At 40.0% G+C, this 21,344-nt stretch overlaps 1 protein-coding gene across 2 annotated transcripts; it reads right to left on the bottom strand.

The window, feature by feature from the left end:
- Positions 1-1,049: 1,049 nt before the first annotated feature.
- Positions 1,050-21,150, bottom strand: pik3ca (phosphatidylinositol-4,5-bisphosphate 3-kinase, catalytic subunit alpha). 2 transcript variants are annotated; one of them, XM_006797786.3, is made up of 26 exons: positions 20,796-21,150; positions 20,318-20,392; positions 16,032-16,138; positions 15,657-15,825; positions 15,243-15,369; positions 14,688-14,897; positions 14,318-14,412; positions 14,067-14,222; positions 12,878-13,123; positions 12,443-12,528; positions 11,760-11,865; positions 9,954-10,106; positions 9,690-9,824; positions 7,535-7,659; positions 6,828-6,909; positions 6,450-6,614; positions 6,070-6,173; positions 5,772-5,943; positions 5,542-5,648; positions 5,338-5,459; positions 4,878-4,956; positions 4,608-4,778; positions 4,320-4,437; positions 3,506-3,657; positions 3,236-3,398; positions 1,050-3,111 (listed from the first exon to the last, which is right to left on the bottom strand). In XM_006797786.3, exons 3-26 carry the CDS (start codon positions 16,085-16,087, stop codon positions 3,004-3,006), a joined length of 3,207 nt encoding a protein of 1,068 aa, XP_006797849.1. In that variant the 5' UTR covers positions 16,088-16,138; positions 20,318-20,392; positions 20,796-21,150; the 3' UTR covers positions 1,050-3,003. The 2 variants fall into 2 exon arrangements, with proteins under 2 accessions (XP_006797849.1, XP_035766633.1); XM_035910740.2 differs by lacking the exon at positions 20,796-21,150 and having other exon boundaries at positions 20,318-20,430.
- Between the last annotated feature and the right edge of the window lie 194 nt (positions 21,151-21,344).

Below are 21,344 nucleotides of genomic sequence, written 5' to 3'. Positions count from 1 at the left end.
ACACACAGACGCAGAACATGTACATACACACAGTGTGTAGGGTTTTCATTGGAGCCCGCCAATGAAGCTCTGCAACCTGTACAGAACGGAGCACGCACACGCTCGCACACTTTGTTTGGAGAGTACATGGATATTAAAGAGAACACTACACATGAAGCCTACCATAGAAAAAAGGCTAGACTGTAACTGTACATACATACTGCTTAATGCTGCTTCAAAATGTACATCTTACATACATACATACTGGTTATGCTGCATGCATACTAGGCTAACTTTCTTCTTATAGAGTCCTTCTGGACAAAAAGGCATTGAGAACTAGAGTTTTTCTTTAAGTGCATACCACAATATTTTTTGTATTTTTGTTTGTTTTTTTTAAATTGTAAAAGTCTGTAATATGCCTCACTGCATGACACTGTTCAAGCATTAGCTTTTGCAGACATCAGCGATGCTGTCCGATTTGGCACGTAGAGAAGACAAAGGAATGCGTTCTGTGCTGATGACCTGCTGTGTAGGGATAGAAACACGTTACTGATGCAAAAAGATGAGTCATCAATGTTAGCGACTGAATACATTCTAGCCATTAATGCTGCAATGATGTGACGCACTTGCGCGCGCCGCATCGCGACAGAACACAACTTTGGCTTTTCTATACAATCAGCAGTTGAAGCGGCAAAGTGCAGACTGTTTCCCCACAGACACGCCGGGTCTCATACTGTAGTGTCCTAGTGTCTTTCCTACATGCACCGTGAGAGGCTCCATTTCTTGTAAAATACTACATTCTCTCCTTAGCAGAGCACAGCGTGAGTTCCACCAACTACGGCCTGCCCAAAAGACACTATAGTTTCCAAGCTGCTTCATGTAACACTGCTAACTCTTCTTCGTATCTCATAGCCCCCCCACCCAAACCCCCCCAACCCAAAACGGTTTTATACCTTTTTTTCACGTCTTGGGTTGTACACACAAACTGAGCATTAATATGAATATTCATTGTGCCAATCACATGACCCCAAGCTGCCCCAAAGTGCAAACAATCTGTTTAAATCTTCATCTTTCAATACATTTTCTGCCACCTGGACAAACGACACAATTGAAGGAGTCGATCCGATATCTGCTGAGCCAGCGCCCACTTTCAGAGGCTTCCAGCTGAATTTCTGAGGACTTCATCTTGTAACTAACTAACCCCCCCCTCGACACACTCATGCTACTATTTCAATGTGATTTTCAAATGTAAAAAAACAAAACAATCCCCAAACAACCAAAAAACAAAAACAAAAATACAAAACCAACATAATTCAGTGTCTCCACTTGGCAAAAGACTGCAAGCCTCAAATCAAATGTTTCAAAAACACAATTTAAAATATACTTCAACATTTTAGCAACTTTCTAATGAGAGATGTGTCAAGACCCACCAGTCTAACAAGGTCAAAAGGACCGCTAAGGCGGTCAAATCATTCTCTAAGCCTGCCATGCTTTTTGACTTAGTGCTGTAAGGGTTTGCTTAGGCAGAGTTTGTAGGGCTCAACAGTGTGCAGTGTTGTGCTGTGATGCCAAGGCATTTAATCAAGAGGAAGACTTGACATTCCCCAGGGCCTCTGCTTGCCAAAAAACAAAACAAAACAAAACAAAACAAAAACCACAGCCAGAGGCTTAATATAGGTCCCATTATTCAAATGTGAGATTGGCACTTTAACGCTTTCCATCATTTAACAAATTATCCCAAGTAGGGCTGTAAACTAGCCACAACGAAACAGGTAAGGCCAAATTAGATGTTAAATATAAGGGAAAAAAAGCTTAAAACCCCCCAAAACAACAACATCAGTCTTTGTGAATATAACAAAATTGAAAATTGAGGGGTAAAGTAACAGGGGTAAGCGGTAGCACTGGTGGTAGTGTGAAGCTGCAAACATGTAACACAGATGCTTCAACCTCAATTATATTTACAGATACACGCACACACACGCACAATGAAAAGAAAAAAAAACAAACATGTTTCTGAAGAGTCAAGTTCAGGTTTTGCCTTTTGCTGAAACTGAAAGAAACTAGTTACATAAATAAATTTAAAAAGTCATAATAAATCTGTATATTATTCTCTAAGTGCTGTTTTTTTGATGGAGAGGCATCATCACCCTGAAGTTTATGCAAGAGTCTAAAGCTGCACCACCATCTCTGGGGTGAAGTGCTGACTCAATGAGGCTGTTTGGAGTGGAGGGTGGAGGCCCGCAGATCTGTGCAAAACAACTCAAAGACTCTCCTGCAGATTTGCAACCTTGACGTTTCCACACAAGGAGTTCAAAGGAAGGAGAGACAACTCCAAATCATCTGCGAAGGGGCGACTTCACCACAAAGATGGGGGAAGACATCATAAAGGCTCCCGTGCACCAGTTATCCCGTACTGTACAACAAACCGCAGCTAATTTAGACTATTTCTTGTGCCAACTAGCTCCTCAGGGGTGACAAGATTTTAAACAAACAACCTCCATTCTAGGTGGAGAAAGTGTGCAGCACTAATACAGCAGAGGGGGCAGCAGGTTGAACTGTGTGGCTACATTTATACCTTGGCAAAAATGTCATCTTTACACTGAGTTTTCCGGGTTTTGGTTTTTATCACTGAGCAATGGAGTAAAAGGATAAGATTTTCCTTGGTTGCCCAGTTTGTTACTGTTGTGGTTTAAAAAAAATACAGAGGAAGCATAATAGCCATGGTGGGTACACCTCCACAGCAACAGGAAAATGCTCCCATGTAGACCCTGAAACAGGCAGCGGATACTCGGACGGCATCATCAAGACCAAACAAAAAACAAAAACCCAAAAAACACAGAAACACAAGAACCTCGTTTAGAAAAAGAAAAATGCTGTAAAGAAAAAACAGATCAAGCTGCAAGCATCCATCCTCACGGAGCCATTTGTGATATCTGCTGTAAACGAGAAGAGCCTTGAAAGACTCTGCTGCGTCTGAGTGAAGTACTCCATGCTGGGACTGGTGGATTGGGTTTGTCTGCAGCATCAGTTTAGTGCATGCTGTCTAATTGTGTGGAATATCCAGTCCATCTTGGTGGTCCACCCTCCATGGTGAGCATCATTCATCTGCTTCATGAAATAGTCCAGCGCCTCCTGCAGCGTGAAGAAAAACAATACAAACCATCCAAAACACATATTCAGAAGTTTAAGAAAGCCAAATGTGGGCCTGAAAAGATTTTAAAAGAACAAAACACGGTTAGAGAATGGCCACGTTTACCTGCTCGGTTTTCTCCAGTGCCAGCGTCTTTCTAATGTAGGCAATGTCGTCAAATGACTGCAGCTCAGGCATGCCAGAGCCGAGCATCATGGAGAACAGGTTGATGAAGAGGTTGGCGTGCTGCCTGATGGCTAGGTAGGCTTTATAACACATCTCCTGAAACCTAAAGTGATTGTAAACTTTGATTAACAAAAGTGAATCTTCTTATACAGTCGTATGGTACTGAGGAAGTGACCAGACAACATACACACAAACACATTACTGAAGTACCTTTCAAACTCTTTGGTCTTTGCGCACTCCTGGGATCCTTTGCTGATGACGATGAGAAAGTCTTGTGTCAGAACAAAGGGCACTCGCTCTCTTTTGTAGCCAAACTTCTTTTTCTTATGATCCAGGAAATGGCCAAAATCTATATGAAATAACTGAAGAAGAACAAATAAAGAACAACAGAGAAAGTCAGTAACTAACAATCCAGGTTAAATCCAGCACCAACTTAGCGATTTTTACGATTTATCACAGGCTGTATTAACTATTAATGGTCTGATACCATCATATTGCTGGTTTATGATGCTTGCTTGATGCACCAAAGTCGCTTTGACTGACAGTGGCAAGTTCATTGCTCACAGACCAATAACTCTGATTGTTCCACTGTTTCCAACAACTGTTTGTCTCCAGTGTAACTCAAGCATTAAGGAAAGTGGCCATGCCAGCTCCTGTTCTGGAAAATGAGGAACTCTTTGTTGAGTTTGTGAGAGTTACCAGAGAGCCACACAGCAGCTGCACAAAGCCACTGTTAAAACGGATGCCAAGTTACTGAAATCAGACTTAAAGTGTCCCAATAGGCCTAAGATTAAAAACGTATACCAAATATTGTGTCCCCAAAAAGGAAAGAAAGACCTAGTTCAAATAACATTAAAACCACGTCTCTCTTCCCCTCCAGACAAGGAATGCTAGACAAGACCCGCTTAATATGGATATTAAAACATACCAGGATGCCTTTCCTGACATATTTGACACTCTCGACATATATATTGTTAAAATATTTCGCCCAGCCCTGCTGCGTATGTGTGCAAATTCAAGTCACCTGTCCATCATCTTTGACCATAATGTTGCTGTTGTGCCTGTCTCCTATCCCAAGGATAAATGTAGCTACACAGTAGCCAGCACAAGACCTTGTGAACAGATCTACAGCCATGTCATACCTGCAAAAGCACACAAACACACAATTAACTTAGATTTTTAAAGAGAAATTACAAATTAGTACATGGCTAAAATCAAATCAAATAATGTCCATCCACAAACTAAAAGTTCTCTGACACTGCTCACTAGTGCCAAACGGAGACGTTGCACAAAGTATCAGGACAAAACTCACATCTCGCCCTTGTTCTTGTCCTTGAGCCACTGATGCAGAGTATTCGAGTTGAACTGCAGTGCCCCTTTCAAGCCTCCTTTACACTGAATCTGCATGATGGTGTGGGAGTTGCGAACCACCTCAATGAGACCCACGCAATCTCCTAATGACAAGCAGCCATAGGGCAACATCCTGAAGACAAAACACATTTTCTTCTTAGCCAAATGCACGGTCACAAGGATAACACACACACACACACAAAGCAATAACAGGAGAGAAAGAAAGTAGTACCGTAGGTCCAGTCCCTGATTCTGCCAAATGTTCTCCATGATCTTAATAATCTGCAATGTCAGCATGTCCTGGCGCAAGTCTACAACACAGATGCACACACGCACACAATAGAGACAGTTAATTGCATCCTTGGATACCTACAAATGAAACAAGTACACAATATAAGGATCAATTATTCCAATTATAATAGACAAAGCTCGCCAAGAAACTCTGCATGCTCTAATCAGCAACATTAAGGACAAGGTCGTCCAAACATGCTGCAGCCTTCATATAACAAACCACAAAGTGTGAGCAGTTCTCACAAAGCTATCACAAAAGGAGGAGGACCGAGAGACAGCTACAAATGTAGGCAGTCGTTAAAAGCTTTCCACTAATTTTCTCAAAATATATTAATGGAAATTTGGTAGTGTTGCTCAAAGTGTCGTCAGTGTAAATGACTTTTTCTGTGTGTCAGCGTTACCATCTCCATTTTTGAAGATGATTTCATTGTTCTGAAAGAGCATCTCAGACATGATGTCGGGATTTTCCCAGTTCAGCCACAAAGGCCTCTTTGCTGACGACATAATCCTGCATTCATCTAACCTGTAAACAAATTCAAAAAGATTCAGGTTACTGAACAGATACACACACAGACACACACACAAAACAATCTCTTGCTTCTGACCTCAAGTTTCCAAGTTGATGCGCAGGGTTTAGAGGAGACGTAAAGTTCTGCAGGGCATCCATGTAGTCTGGCCTCTTCATCTGTTCCACAAGAAACCGCATCTGGACCTGCATGACAGACACGTACACAACCACAAAAAAGTCAAAATATACACAGATGAGGAACCAGTTCCACAGCATGTTCCTTATACTGTAAGCAGCAGTTCTGACATGTGTTGTCCTAATCATTACCTTCTGCGTCTCATCCTTCTTCTCCTGTTTGAGGATGTCGGTGAGGTTTATGAGCTTCTCCATGGCCTCTACTTGCCTGCTGAGGTGTTTTAGGTACATGCCACAAGCACGGCAGTAAGCCTCTAACAGCAGCCCAAACCTCTGGCTCACTGTTTTATTGTGCATTTCTGACCTGCAAGAAAGCCACATCGAAAAAAATGAGAGAGAAGCAGAGAGGAAAGATTAGTTTTTAAGCCTTCTGGAGGGATACAGCGAAAGGAAGGTACATGTAACAAAAACAAACAGAATGCTGACTCACTTGAGATGCCAGAAGAAGAAATGTCCTATTCTCTGATTGGTCAGGGCCTTTTTGAGGAGAAAACGGGCCAGGGGATTGTCAAGATACTGCTCGTATTTTAAAACCTAGAAGAGAGGAAAGATTGAAAGAAAAGAATAAGAAGCAGTCCTTGATGCCTTCCCACCACGGGGTCTCTGTACACTGAACACCAAATACAACCCAAGGCATTACAGACCAGAAAGTCTTTAGCAAAGAAGAACAGGACGAACAAAAACACACAGGCTGAAAGGAGGAACTCCAGTAATGAGATTCCAAACATACTTGGTGTCTTCCTTTTTAACCCAGTTTTTCCATTTATCAGTTCTTAAAATTCAACAGATCCAACACTTGACTGGACCTACCTGTACAAGCTGGATCAAGTACTGGGACAATTTGTCATCAGTCAGGTATTTGTCAAGGCAACGTACAGCAAAGTGCCTGACCATGGGGTCTGGATAGTTACAGTCCAGCAACTCCATGGCCTGCTCAGGACGGATAGACGGCCACTCCTTCAACAGACAGTACATCTGGAAACAGGCAAACCAAGAATGATGAAGATGTGTTCATTAGTAACACACTTACTTAAATGAAAAGCTTTTTTTTTTTTTTTTTTATAAGTTGGTGATTATGCAAAGAAATGCTTTGTACAAAGTAAATGACAATTTTCAAAAGCAGTTTCAATCTAACTGTGTACATAAACTAAACATCCTTGAATATTCAATTATGTGGCAGGAAATTACCTGTGCTACTTCATCTCTGGAGTTCCACTTGACCGCGAGAAGGATCTTGGGAAGGATCTCTGGGATGTTCATGCAGTAGTGCCTGTTTAAAAAAAGGATTGACATTGTGCTTTGGACTGGAGTTTCATTCATAACCAGCTTTGTTTTACATTTAAGCCCCTTTTCCATTAGTACCTGCTCAGAAGGACTCACCATGGCTGTGACAACTCGCCTTGGATCAACTTGTTTTCCAATGCAATTGAGTACCAGCTAATGTGTGTGGTTGTCATTATAGCAACATTAAAGAGAGTCCTGTGACGAATGCTACAACAAAGGTGGACATCAAGGCAAAAATATACCTGCTGCTAGGTCTGTGGTTTTTTTCTCAGACTCGGGGACCACAGTGTTGTTTTTTTGTAGCCATTTCCCTCGTTGCTGGGTTTCAAAAATGACTGTTTTGATTTTCATGAATGAGACACACTCATGACTCATCGAGTGACACCACTGACCAGCTAATTGGTTGCACGCAGTGTGACGACAACACATTTTAGTACCTGGTACCAACTGACCTAATGGAAAATCTGTAAAAATTGTGGCAAACCATGGTGAGTCGATCCCAGTTGGGGCTTTAGAGTACTCTACATTTAAATGTAGCAATGGAAGCATTGGCCCTAAATAAAGTATGCAGTAACACAGCGTAGTGCCATATTTGCTGATTGAGAGGGTACCTGTGTCTCCAGAGAAAGTCTTTCTCCTGCTCAGTGATTTCTGACAGAGGGTCTCTGTTACTCAGCTGTCTCAACTGCTCGGTGTCACTCTCTGTGAGGGCGTGATCTCTGGCCACTCGATTGCTCTAAAACATACCAGAAATAAAACACATTCAAACACTACATTTTTACATTAGACTCAACACGGTAGCAGCAATTAACAAGCAACAAAGCAACAAAAATGTATCATATTCACTGGGGCTCCATGTGTAAATGAACCATGATTGTGTTTTTATGCTTGTAAAACAAGAAAAAGTCTGAAAAGTAACAGAATATTTTAGAGGCACAGCTGCAAAATGACAGATTAGCTGTGAAATGTTTCTACTAAACACTGAGACAGAGTTGGAGTGCAGCTGGAACACAGCACAACCACATACAGTGTAAATTCATCTTGAGACTCAGACTTTTATACGACCCCAACAATGAACTGTAATCCTGAATTAAAGCTTTCCCTTCGTTCCTTCATCACATTCATAAGACAAGCATAAAATCTATTGGAAACTGGCTTTGCCCTTCGTCCAGTCATTAACAAACATCCTTAATAAATACTGCAGACAACTCATTCTTTTTCCGGATGAGCGATATTAACGTCACATCACATAGCACAAGACGGGCGCTATTACACTTGACACGCATATCATAAATAAAACATGAGCTCACACTGTTCACATCCTCTCACATGGCACAGTAACTCCAATAACCTGTCACTTTAACACATCAGTCACGGTTTTCTCTCACATAGAAATCAAATAAGACACGCCATCATGTTCACCGTCATAATAAATAAAGACATTAACTTACACAGCGCCTTGCAAAGTACTGGAAATAACTGAATTAATTAAGTTTAATCTAGTCAGCAGTGATATTTTTTTTCCATAAATGCCCAAAATAAACTGAAGGGGGGGAGTGGACTGTGGGTTTTTTGTCACATGTTTCTGTGTGTTTGGAGTTCAGTGGGTTTACAGTTTAGTGGGGCTTCATTAGCACTTTGTGACTACAGCTGTTCACAGCACAGCTCGACATGACCAACCCCTCACACAGTGGAAAACCCTAACTGACGTCAAAATAATTTGTGCTAATTGCGTCTGTGCTGCCAATAATGTTAAATGCATACAAATGTTTTGCTAGAGGCAGCACTATTTTGTGAAGACAAACTGCATTTTTGCACACCAACATAACATAGACATGAATAACGCTCAACTATATTTAGAGCTGACCTTGCACAACGCACATATCTGTGCTTGCACTGTGGCATGTGAGCAGACGTGAATAGTGTGAGGTGATGTGCTAAGTTATTCATGATGTGTGTATCAAATGTGAGGAATGCTCAACTCATACTATATGGTGTGAGGATCATGTGATCATAACAAAGGCTCTGTTCATACCTGGAATTAACAATGGTCTTTGGAGAGCCAATCATAAACAGACACCTCCTGGAGTGTCAATTCACACCCAGTATTAGAAAAAAAAAATGTCCACATCCATGTTATTGGATCTCATTTCAACATTTTACTTGAACATTTAAAGGCACATGCTAAAGTCAGGCCTGTATGAGGCAGCGGTGGTCTTTCCATGCCTGGTCTGTTGAGCAGGGTTCACTCCATTTTAACCTAAGGCACATTTGGACAATCTGTGCTACAACACTGCAGTCATTTGTGGCCCAGTCAACCTCCAAATGTGGCCTGAGACATTGGATCTCAGTACAATAAAGCACACACCTTTGACCTTTTAAACAAATGACTCAATATCTCAATCTACATACAAGTATTATGTATAAGCCATATGAAAAGAAAGCAAATATTTGAACTCTGCCAAGTGCAAAATAAATGTTTTGCCAGTGTGTATCTGAAAGTGAATATTTTATTGTATTTAATATTAATGTAACTAAAGTATATGTCTGTTTTGCAAATTCACAACTGCCTATAACAAGTATAATGGGGTTAATAGTTCTTATATTCCTGACCTGCTTTACAGAGTTCACACCTACAAGACTCATGCTGGTCACAGAGATAGGTTTGGAAGACATTTTCTTATATAAAGGCTGTGGGGACCCTATCTGCAACCAAGTGTGTTGGCTTAAAGTTAGCTGAACACATTTTTTACACTCTTATATTACCTGCCCTGAGAGGTTGTAGTTGAACCCTAGTTCCCTTGAGATGGTCCAGTTTGCGTGATCTTCCACTGCATTCATGTCTGGGTATTTGACAGGACTACTAAAGTGGTCAAACTCCAGCTCTAGACATGGTGTTTCCTGGAAAAATAAAGATTAAAAAAATCTTTTTTATAAAACGAAATACATTCGTATTCCTCATTTTGTGGTTACAGCTTGGTTATTTGTTTTGTTTGTTACATTTATTGACAAGATGTTATACGCAAATACCTTATTTGGGTTCGACCCAGTGACTCCGATGGGGTTCAGGAGGTCTTCAAGACCATGGGGGACAGGCCAGAGATTCAGAGCCATCTTGTTGGCCACCAGCGTGTGTGTATAATCAAACAAGTTGACATTACCCCATGCTAGTGGACAATGCTCCTGGGAAACAAGACAAACACAAATACCATGCATGTTATTTCAAATCACAGAGATTTTTAACACGTGACAACTTTGACTAAAGTTTACCTCACATAAAACTAAATACAATTATGATACAGTAAGATAACTTGGCCCACAAAGGGGTTCAGACAAGAGACAGGATACTAAGACACTTGGTCCAGTGAGCCTTAAAACTGGTAATTTATCATCCATGCTGCTGAAACTCTGTACGGACTCGGCAGGCTCCTTGGCACCCAGACCAAAGGTTAGGTTTCATTCTTGGTTAGTGAGACAAAAGTGATGCTCTTTGGTGGATGCTGTTAAATTGCCTTCTTAACTATAATGAAATAATGGCCACAGTTGCTAACTCTGAAAGGTTAAGTATATGTAAGTGAATGTGGTTGATACTTATTTTCTTTGTTATTCAGTAACAATGTATTTAACCATGCCATTCCCATCAAAGCTGCCTTTTAAAGGCCTGACAAAGGCTAGTAAAACGTTTCTGATAACATCTTGATCTTCACAGTGAATTTTCACTACAGGGCAGCATTTGAGCCAGATGACAGAGAGAGTGACAGATAGAGTTACAACATGCAAGCAGCCAGTCAAAATGCACCTATTTATGGTAAGCTGTGGAACAATGGGCTGCTGTAAAAGGAGTGTTTATCTTTAATTCAGGTGGGGCATGAAAAAGCATCCACTAACCTGACCGCAACTTAACTTGGCACAACAAGAGACGGCACGGGTGTTACATTATCCACCATTGGGACACACTTCAAACACACTCATACACACATCTAGCTCTTCCCTCAATGTTTCCATCAGAAGGAGACGGAAAGATGAAAGAAAAATCAGCAAGTATGGTATATTGGCCACATCCACAAAAACAGACCCATGCCAGTTTTACACCACACGGTAAACACAGACGCCATGTGGTGTAAACAACATGTAGAAAGACTTTTAATGCCACTTTGCAAGTATCAAGAAGAGGTCATTCTGCAACACCACAAATGATTTTCTGATCAAAAATTTGAAAAAACAAATTTGGAATCCACCACTTCCTGTTATTATGTTACTCTGATGTGAGAATAACTAGCACTTTTCACCACATGCCTACACCTATTATATGAATGGAAAAATCCCTCCAGCCGATTGTGTTTCTGTTGATGTTTTTTGCCACCACAGTGCCTACGGCTGATTAGTAATTAAACAGAGCCAAAAATGATACCACAGCATCCATTTACTGTGGACACATATACTCAGACAAACTGACACACAGGGTACAGCAGGTTCATTCATGATGCACAAGCACACACACACGTCGGGTATTTATATCTTGTGGGGACATCTAATTGAGATAATGCTTTCTCTAGCCACTTACTCTAAACATATTGTTACCCTGACAGTAAAACCAAATTTTGAGTCTCAAAATGGGCTTGCAAGAGATTCGCTTTCCATTTTAAATCATTTGTAATCATCAAAAATACCTTAAACTACCCAGGTTATTAAAGTTTCACTAAAAAATGGAATTTCACAATTTTACCAATACCAACTAAAAGGCATAACAATGACAACCAACTGACACTTTCTATTTTTGCAAGCCAATTTCCTTTCAATAATGAACTCAAGCAGAGCTTTGGAGCTCTTTCCTACCTCCTTGGCTCCCTTTCTGCCCTTGACAGAGCAGATAGAAAGGCAGAGTCTGGCAGCACGGGGGATGTCTGGGATGTACATATCATACGTAAGCCACTCATTCCACCTGTAGCAAGAATGAAAGCAATTAGAAAAGTCCAGATATATATGAACAATAAAATCTCAGGTGCATGTTAAGCTATATTCCAAAAAGGTTCTTAAAAAAATCTCTAAGATCTACCAAACTATTTCCAGGTTCTATCTCAGAGAAAAATGAATGCTCACACACATTACAATGACACACCTCTCACTGAGGTCACAGTATATTTTAAGCAACAAAATTTAATTACACAAACAAATGTCAGATGTCTTTGTTTTAACACACAAAGGCTCCAATATACATTCATCTAAATAATTTTATTTACTTTGAGAGCGAGTGAGGACCAACACAGCATTCACAGTAATATAATCTGGCAGTTTAATGTTACTATCCTGAGCTAAACTGTTAACTTACCCTCCTGCCTCCAACTGCTTAATGTAAATGAGTAGTGTAGACTGTCTACAGGGAAACTTCAGTAAAACACAAAAGCGAATTAAAGCAGGATTCATTTTCTTTATCTGGCACAAAAATTGACTGTCACCATGGACTGCTGAGGTTTTCCATCTAAGGTTCAATATAGTGAACTGAGAGGCTGGACAATTACCTGGGATTAGAGCAGGGTACCCTCTGTGTATTTACATTGTCACACATCTGTTCACCTCCATGGTAAATGCCTGTCCTCACATATATCTATATTGAGAGGGAAAGCAAAATACATCAAAGGGGAAAGTTAAAGAAGAAAAATAATCTGGCAGTTTAAATAGATTCACAAATGGGATTCCACAAATCCACATGACAGCTGCTTTCCCCCTTATTGAGAATCACTGTTCACACCAGATCTCAGCAATAACCGCTAACAGGATGTAAGTAATGGTAAGATGTTGCAAACTGTCATATGAAACTCCTCACAAGCAATTCTTAGTTTCAGTTCATGTACTTATGTAACAATTGCTAAGTCAACTGCAAAAATGTAACTTCTGTTCTTTGGTGGCTTGACTGGTAACAAAAAGGTCAGCCCTCACACTTGAGCTGGCCCCACCTTGTCTATGTCCCGTATATTGACGTTAACATAGGTGGCACACAGGATTCGTATTCGTAGAGTCCCGTTGATGGTCCACAGAGACTTGGCAGCTGCCTCCCCATTCATATACGATGTTGCCGTGGAGATGCGTCGAGAATATGATGGCATGACAAAGTTATCTGTAGGCAATTGGGTGTACAGGCTGTCCTTCGCCATTAGCATCAGGTTAGGCATCCTGCCCAGCATGATGCAACTACGGATATACTAGAGGGAGAGACAGAGACGGGGAATGACGCAGAGAAGGACAGTTAGTAGAAAGTCTACACAGAGCTACTGAGCAGATAGAGTTTCAGTGTCAAGGTGTGATGCTATGATGTCAACTGGTCATTTTCCAGGAACTGCAAAGGAAAAAAAAAATGGCACGTTTCTGGATTTTTCACCTTTTCTCTGAAGGAATGTTTCTGAAACGTGTTTTTATGAGAGTGTTCTCACAAAATGACATAAAATAGAATTCTTACAAGTAATGGACACATTTTACATATCTACAATACTTAATAAGATCTTATAAATAAAAAGATCTTTAATGGATTTACTGATAAATATTGACCCAAAAGACTCTGTGACCTTTTTTTCTTTAATTAAAATGACTTTTATCCCTTTAAGGCAGCAGGGCTGATTCAGTGTTAGGGTTTCAGTATGGGTCTGTCAATCACTGTATTCTATTGTGGTTTAGTTACGATGCAAGTAGATCAATACTCACTTGTAAATGATTAAACCTTTGATAAAAACTCCTCTAGGTTTACAAGAAACTGTCGAACGATCACAGTCCACACAGTGTTATCGCTGCAGGATAAAGTTGCCAGCATCCCTATAGGGGCAAATTTCACTGACTGAAAGCCCAGGTTGCACCTCTAGGTGCGTGTGGCTGCAATCAGCCAGGATCTTTCCCCCATAGAAGTTTGCTGAATGAGGATTTGGGTAGGAAAAAAAAAAAAAGAAGTGCAGTCTTTGCATCAGAAACTGCTCAATAAACTGTATTTTTTGGACATAGCTATGAGAGACACAGCAAACAGTGAGTTAAGATAAAAAATATTGGACATATCAGAAAGTCCAGGTGTTCATGATTATGTAATTGCATGGCTGTTTGTGTGCACAGCTGGGATCCTCAGTGTTGTGTCAAATTTATCTGTGCAGTATGCCTCTTTACCTTGTACTGGCTGATGGGGTACTTTTCCAGCAGGTACTCGTCACAGCCGCATACTTTGAGGATGTATTTACCCTGATATTCCTGAACACACATCTTTAGCTGCTCTGGGGACAGCAGCATGCTTCGTGTCTTCTTACGAATGGCCTCTGCAATCACCTGCAGAGCACCATACATGCAGATATTAAGGTGGTGAGTATTATTTACTACTGGACTGTTGTATAGCTGGTATTCACACTGCTCAGGTATCTTACCTGTTCAGGCACACAGTCGTGGTTGATCTTCAGTGTGTACTTTTGTTTGTCATTATTTGGAGAAACAATCACCCATATTACAACAATAATTTGACCTACCAAAAAAGAGACACAAAAATAGATCAAAACACTTTTTCATTGCACTGACAAAAACCAAAATTAACTATCGTAAGAAAATTAAAATGCCCACTAGGTTCCTGTTTTTTTGATTTCACATGTAAAAGTTTTCTTTATATATAATGCTCGTAAAAAACAAAAAACAAAAACAAAAAAAAACACACACACATATGAGCCCGGCATTTTCAAAATGTTTTTCCCTAGAGAAAATAAAAGAAAAAAATATGGATCATTGACAAAAGTTCTTGCCTACCTTTGTCCAGTTTGCTATAGATGTGTTTGGGAAGTTCCTGTGTTGACTCTACATTAGGTGGGTAAACGTACAGCGCTCTGCTGTGGGGCCCACTGGCATCTCTCAGCTCCACAGAGTCTTTACAAACATTCAGGATGTTTCTCCTGAAGTCCTGAACCTCAGAGTCCTTCACAAGGTCAAACTCACACACAGGCATACCAATCGCGAAACCTAACAGAACAGAAACAAGAAATGGCTTAAAAGTTTTAGCAAAAGTCATCAGACAATCTTTTTAGCTTGCCTCCTAACAAAATTCTGAGTAATTCACAGATTGTTGCATCTTCACTCTTTTTGGTTTATCAGCAATCAGTAATAAACAGAGGAAAAATACTCACTTAAAATTGACTGTTTTGCTACACTTAGATTTCTTTTAACTTAACAGACACATATAAATATATTCTATGATATGATATATCATATTATAATATAATATAATTGACTTATCATCTATTTATTTATTTATAATAACAATGTTGGAGCACAACCACTACTTAACAAATAAAATGAAACTCTCACCAATCTCTCTGTTGAGGATCTTTTCCTCTCTGTTGCCAACTGGTTCAATGACCTTGAGGAAAGGCTGAAAGAGTCGGAGGTCGCACAGCCTCCGGGTTTCATCATAGAACTCCTCCCGCTCTGCTTCCTGTAGGAACGGAAAAAACAAGAGGTTGCGTTCTATATTCCATTTTCGTTTATTGTTTTTCAGGAAAGACAACAATGAACTGTTGTGGTAGCCAGCAGTCTCTCTATAGGTATAAAATGGATGGTTCAGAAAAGCACAAATGTGTTTAAAGGTCTTGAATAAAGATGAACGTTTATTTTTTTTGTAAAACCATCCAATTAAAACAAAGTGGGTTATCCCTGTAATTTTCACAAAACTGGAACACAGATTTAGAGAGTTTAGATATTCAACTGAGTGAGAGTTCTCACCTGTGTAACGCTGACGAAGATGTAGGATGTCTCTTCCTGTAAGAGGTGATGGAGAGGATATTTTCGGGCCTCCTTAAACAGCTCATGTTTGATGGTGATGAGCGTGGCCTCACGGAGACACTCCAGGGTCAGAATCATCCCATTGGGCAGCAGGCAGTCCACCAGAATCCTGCAGAAGAGCCCATCATCATTACAAAATGTTCATGTTCAGCATTACGCTTTCTTTGGGAATTGGATATGGCATTTACAAAACAAATACATACAATTAATTTTTTTATTTCCAATAAAGGAAATTAAGGAGCTAATAAAGTCCTTCTGTGCACACCAGTGATAGCAACTTCATTTCTTTTCACAGAACAATCCAGCATGTCATACCTGGGGGGCATCAGGTGGATGCCCCATAGCTCCCCTGAGGATGGCCTGGGAGGCATCTTTCTCTCTGTCTCCCAGCTCAATTACACAGATAAGCTGCAGAGCGCAACCTGAAAAAGAGCAACACTCATTAGTGCAAATAACAGGAAATTCTGTTAAGCTCAAGTTGCAATGGTGACACCAATCAAAACAACTAGAGTGCTTCAATACAGTTTATATGATGTATTTGTTCATGAAATATGTCAAGTCAAAAACATGACCGACTGGCAAATCTTGTTCGAATGCGTATGAGCAACATACACAAGGTAACCCATGGCACGTTTATTGTGACTTTAAACACTCCATTAAGCACCTTAATGCATGAAATTTGATGAGTTATGGACCAACAGGAGCTACATCTGCTTGAATGGTTGCCAGCACTGCTTGCTCAATCTGCTTTACTTCAAAGTCACTGTGGTTTAGGCTCAGCTGTGCTCAGTGAGTTAAAGAGAACAAACATGTTCGATCAACCACATTAAAGCAGGGCTGAAGCTAGTTCTGTGAGCGCAGCACACACAGCATGTGCAAAAACTGGAAGAGTTTGTCAGTCGAGAGTATATTACCAGCATAGCTGTTTTTTTTTTTAAAAAAAGAGATTTACCTTACAGATAACATTACTATAGACAAATGCTTACTAGTTGATCACAAAGACCCATAAAGCATATTATCAAAAATTAATTTCTATATAGCCTTTACCCAAAGCAAGAGTAATCTAAAATATTAAATTATTCAGCTTTAAACATCTGTTGTTATACATGAAGCTAATTTGGAGTAACATTCCTGTCACATTGGTTTTCCACCCTGCCCTCACAAGAAAATACATTTTACTCAATTACTGTCTGTTTGGTTTAGCAATGTCATGGAGACAACCTTTGTTTGGATTCAGTCACATTTCCTGATCACGGTTCTAGTCTTGCACTCTCCTATATTTAGAGCATCACCTTGTAAAATTTCCAGTCCATTTGTTAGCAAGTCAAACTTCTGCCTGTGTTACCATTTGCTATCCTGAAACCATTAGTAGATATGTTTTGAAGTGGAGCTATAGTCAGTATATTAAGACTATAAAGGGTACATAATAGACAGAACTACAAGCACAGACACCAAGTAATGTACTACTATGGAAGGGATCAGCAACAATAACCTTACCAGTCCTTTGTGATATCTGTTACAATATAACAGCTTCTTCAAAGCCATCAGACTTCATTGACAAAAAGTTATTTATATTGTATTTAAAAGGTATATAACCTTCTTGATGAGTTCGTTTTTTTAAGTTCTTGTTTGACTATCCTGTTCTAACAAAGTTATTCAGATTTGAATTAACCCTCTAAAACATGAAGAACCATGAGAAACTGCTGTGTGAGAGCATGTTTAATCTGTGAAAACATTCCAAATTCAGACCACACTTGAAATGTTTTAGGCAAAAGTCAACCATATCCTTTTGGGAATCCAGGAGGGTTGAGCGTCTATTTGATTCTCTAAGGCAGAGATCAAATCCAGCCAAAGACTTTCTCCACAACCCTAAAAATAACAATGCCTATGTCTTCTATCCCACTTTCACAAATTATCAAATTGTAGCACCCTGTGACAAGATGCCTACACCCTGCATTTCAACACATCCACATCAATACTTACATACAATAACAGAATTATTTATACACTTTTACAAAAAAATCAGAATTAAGAATTACAAACAATTCATTTAAAATTACTATATTTGCTGAGTGTCACCACTAACAGTCTAATTTCTTCTTACCATCCCACAGACACTGGAAAATCTGGATTTTATATTTTAAGCATTGCAGTGAGATTTTCATTTTGGGCCAACAGATCAGCTACTCATGTCCTACATCAGTTTCTTTTTTTTTTTTAAAGTTTATTTCTTTTTTTAATATCAACACTGATGTCCAAACTTATCTTAATTTACCCGAGAAACAGGGAGTGTCTCAAGGGAAAAGATATTCAGCATCCCTATTAGTTCACCCTGGGTGTCGCATTTAAAATATATATATATATATATATATATATATATATATATATATCTCCAGTAGATTTTCATCTCCTTTCTTGGTTTCTCTATTACTGCACAACACTGCCCCTGCCCCTGCTCTCCACTTCACTTAAATGTAAACGTATTTCTTTATAAACAGAGAAACACAGCAGCATGTCGATAGTATGCCAATTGCAGGCAGCAGCGTAAGCCTGTGGATTTGGAATGAATCTGATTCACCAACACAGACAGAGTTGTAAGAACAAAGCTGGCGGTGCACACGTGTCGTGAATCTGATGGTGATTTTGCATGCACCTAATTTTTTGTGCAGGGTAAGAACATTTCCATGCACATATTAGTGAATGAGACCCATTGTGAACTGTATACAAGTACTACTTACGTCAGCCAACACAAATACTACATCAGGCATAGACAGACCCACTCTGAGCCAGGAAAGAAAGTAGAAGAAGAGAGGAAAAAAACCCAAACAAAAAAAACCTATCTACATGGAAAAAAATTATATTTTATGAAATTTTTTTAGTAAAACGTTAAGTTAGTTAGTGTTTAGAAAAAGTAGTAAGAGTAACTTTTTTCACTGAGAAAAAAAATTATATATTGGTCAAGCAGGTAGCAGCTGTTACTGCTCATTTTATTCTAAAAGAACAGTTAGTTAAGGAATGTGATGGCACTAAACACTAATAGAGCCTGTGATAGCTACAAAGAGCATCAGACTGGAGTTATCAGGCAATACTTTGATCTAATTTTACAATACCAATGTTGCCATTACATCCCACTGCCCTACACAATAGGCGCCTGGGCCTGCAGCATTTCTCTTGGGGTCTAGATCACATGGTGTGAGTGAGTGAGGCATCTGACAAGATGCCTTTTGGTGCCCAACTTTGGAAATGTACTGAGGGTCTGACTTGATGGGAGGACACCACAGGAAATATCCATAATATGCAGGTAGAGTTTAATTGTGGAGGTCTTTATCACCACATTCATCCCCTACCCCTTGTCTTTTTCAATGTATGATACCAGTTGGAAATTTGGAGAGCTAAATGACAGGTTAATGTTTTTGCACCTATTGCAAACCAGTACTGCTGTGAAAAAAAACAAAACAAAACACATAAGTCACACAATAAAATTAAAAAAAAAAAATCCAAATTCTATGAATAAATTCAATTCAATTCAAACAGCAGGGTCTTGTAAGATAAAGAATCCTACAATAATACATTGACAATTGGCGATGGTTGGAAGGAAAAACTCCCTTATAACAGGAAGAAACCTCCAGAAGAACCAGGCTAAGAAAGGGGTAAGCATCTACCATGACTGGTGAGTGGAGGAAGACAAGATAATTTTGATATCAATTTAAAATAGAGCCAAATGCAGTATAATAAATAAATTCCAGTGTGATTAAATTACTAAGAACAAATTAAGACTAACTTAAAAACATACAAGTAAATTTATAACAACACTATACTGATGAAGCAAGCCGGAGTTCCACAGGCAGGCAATTCGACATTTGAGAAGCCCTAACTGCAAACACCCAGTCGCCTTTTGCCCTAGTTTATCCAAGGGACAAAATGATCAAAGTTATAAAATAAGAGGAGCAAGAGTAGAAACAGGGGAAACCCCCTGAATGGAGTAATGCTACAGCTGCTCTAAGTTCTCTGCCCAACTTAAGGTTTGTGACAGAGAGAAAAAAATGCCTGCTAGTTTACAAGAAAGGAAAACGGCAAACTCTGTTTACAAAAAACTGCACCACGAATATGTACAAAAACAAGCTAAAATAGAAAACCCTCAGTAAGAACAACCCACCCATTGAGCAGTTCTGCGATCTGTAACCCTGATCAGGATGCAGCTAAGCACTTCAGGACAAAAGAGGAAGCTTCTTCACAACACAGGATGTGGGGCAAGGGGAAACATTGGCCTAGACACAAGCTTGCTTTGAATACTGTCACAACTATACAATAGATGTGTGGGCTAGCCACAGCAGGCTGGCAAGATCAAACATATGCTCGGTCTTTACAACAATCAGCTCAATAGCCCTGTGGTTAACACTAGGTTTGGCCAGTTGCACCACACTGCAAAACAAAGGAAGCTATTGGTAAACAGTGATTGACATCTAGTTTCCTCAGTCTACAGAGTGAGCTTTACCGATTCAACTATCAGTTACCGGAGACATGACTATATTACATATAAAGCGTCTTTGCTGAACAGTGAACAGAAGACTGAGACACCGGGAGATGAATGTGAAACATACCTTAGAAAAACGCCCTCCTATTTGGACGATGGGGCAGTTCCACCCTTCATGTTTCAATCCATCTTCACGTTGTCACTGAAATGTTTGAGGAGAAAATCATAACACAAACAACAACACACAGCCTGCATCAGCAGCAATTCGAGTGATTCACACTGCCTAGCAGCAGGTTAGCTAACACTGTGTTTGGGAATGACAGCTCAGAGATGACAACTACTTTACAACGTTTCACGCTATAGATAAAACAATAACACAGTCTCGACAACAGCGTTTATAACCATTCCGCCTCTGAGGAACTACAAACATTATCATTCGACTAATGTACGCCAGACTGGAAATTGTTAACGTTAGCCCCCTTCTTCTAACGTTAGCTAATAGCTAATAGTGAACCGTGTTGGGGAAAAATATATTCCCAATATAAAGAACGGGTCGTGTGTCTAATGAGGGGTGCAGATATAGCTAATTTAATGGAAGAACCTACCCATATGGCTTGGCGTCAACACGGCGACGTGTTCGTGCGCTAAAAGGCTTCCCCCGGCTAATGCCAGTTAGCCAGTTTTTCTGCTAGCCAACCCCTCCGGTTCCCAACGGTGGCTCCCGGCGCCGGTCAAAGCAGGCTGTTATCCGTCTGTCAGCTTCTGCGCCAGCTATCCGTGACAGCAGCCCCGCACTGACAATCAGCTCGCTTTTGTTTTGAATTATAAGCCACACCGTAAGTGAAGACAGACCTGCCTGTCCGGTCAGGGGGACTCCACCTGAGGATGTTATGACCAGCTAAACTGCTGGTCGACTGGACAAGTTGTCTTGCTGCTGCGACAATGCAGCCACGCTGTCTGTCTAGGGCCCTCCTCCCTTCCCATGAAACACACACAAACACGCACCGAGAGTGAAACTGCGTGGGATTTATCGGTGTCATATATTTGTGGTATGAGGCGTGTGACTCACTTACATTTCAAATAGCAAAACAGATCCTATTAGAGAATCGCACTACATTGTCGCAGTGTTACAAAAATAGGACAAATTAGTGTGT

The sequence above is a fragment of the Neolamprologus brichardi genome, chromosome 17 (genome assembly GCF_056152115.1).
Source record: "Neolamprologus brichardi isolate AB-2024 chromosome 17, ASM5615211v1, whole genome shotgun sequence".
Taxonomy (NCBI): domain Eukaryota; kingdom Metazoa; phylum Chordata; class Actinopteri; order Cichliformes; family Cichlidae; genus Neolamprologus; species Neolamprologus brichardi.
The sequence above is the reverse complement of the archived record's forward strand: the minus strand, read 5'-3'. Positions and strand labels throughout refer to the sequence as shown.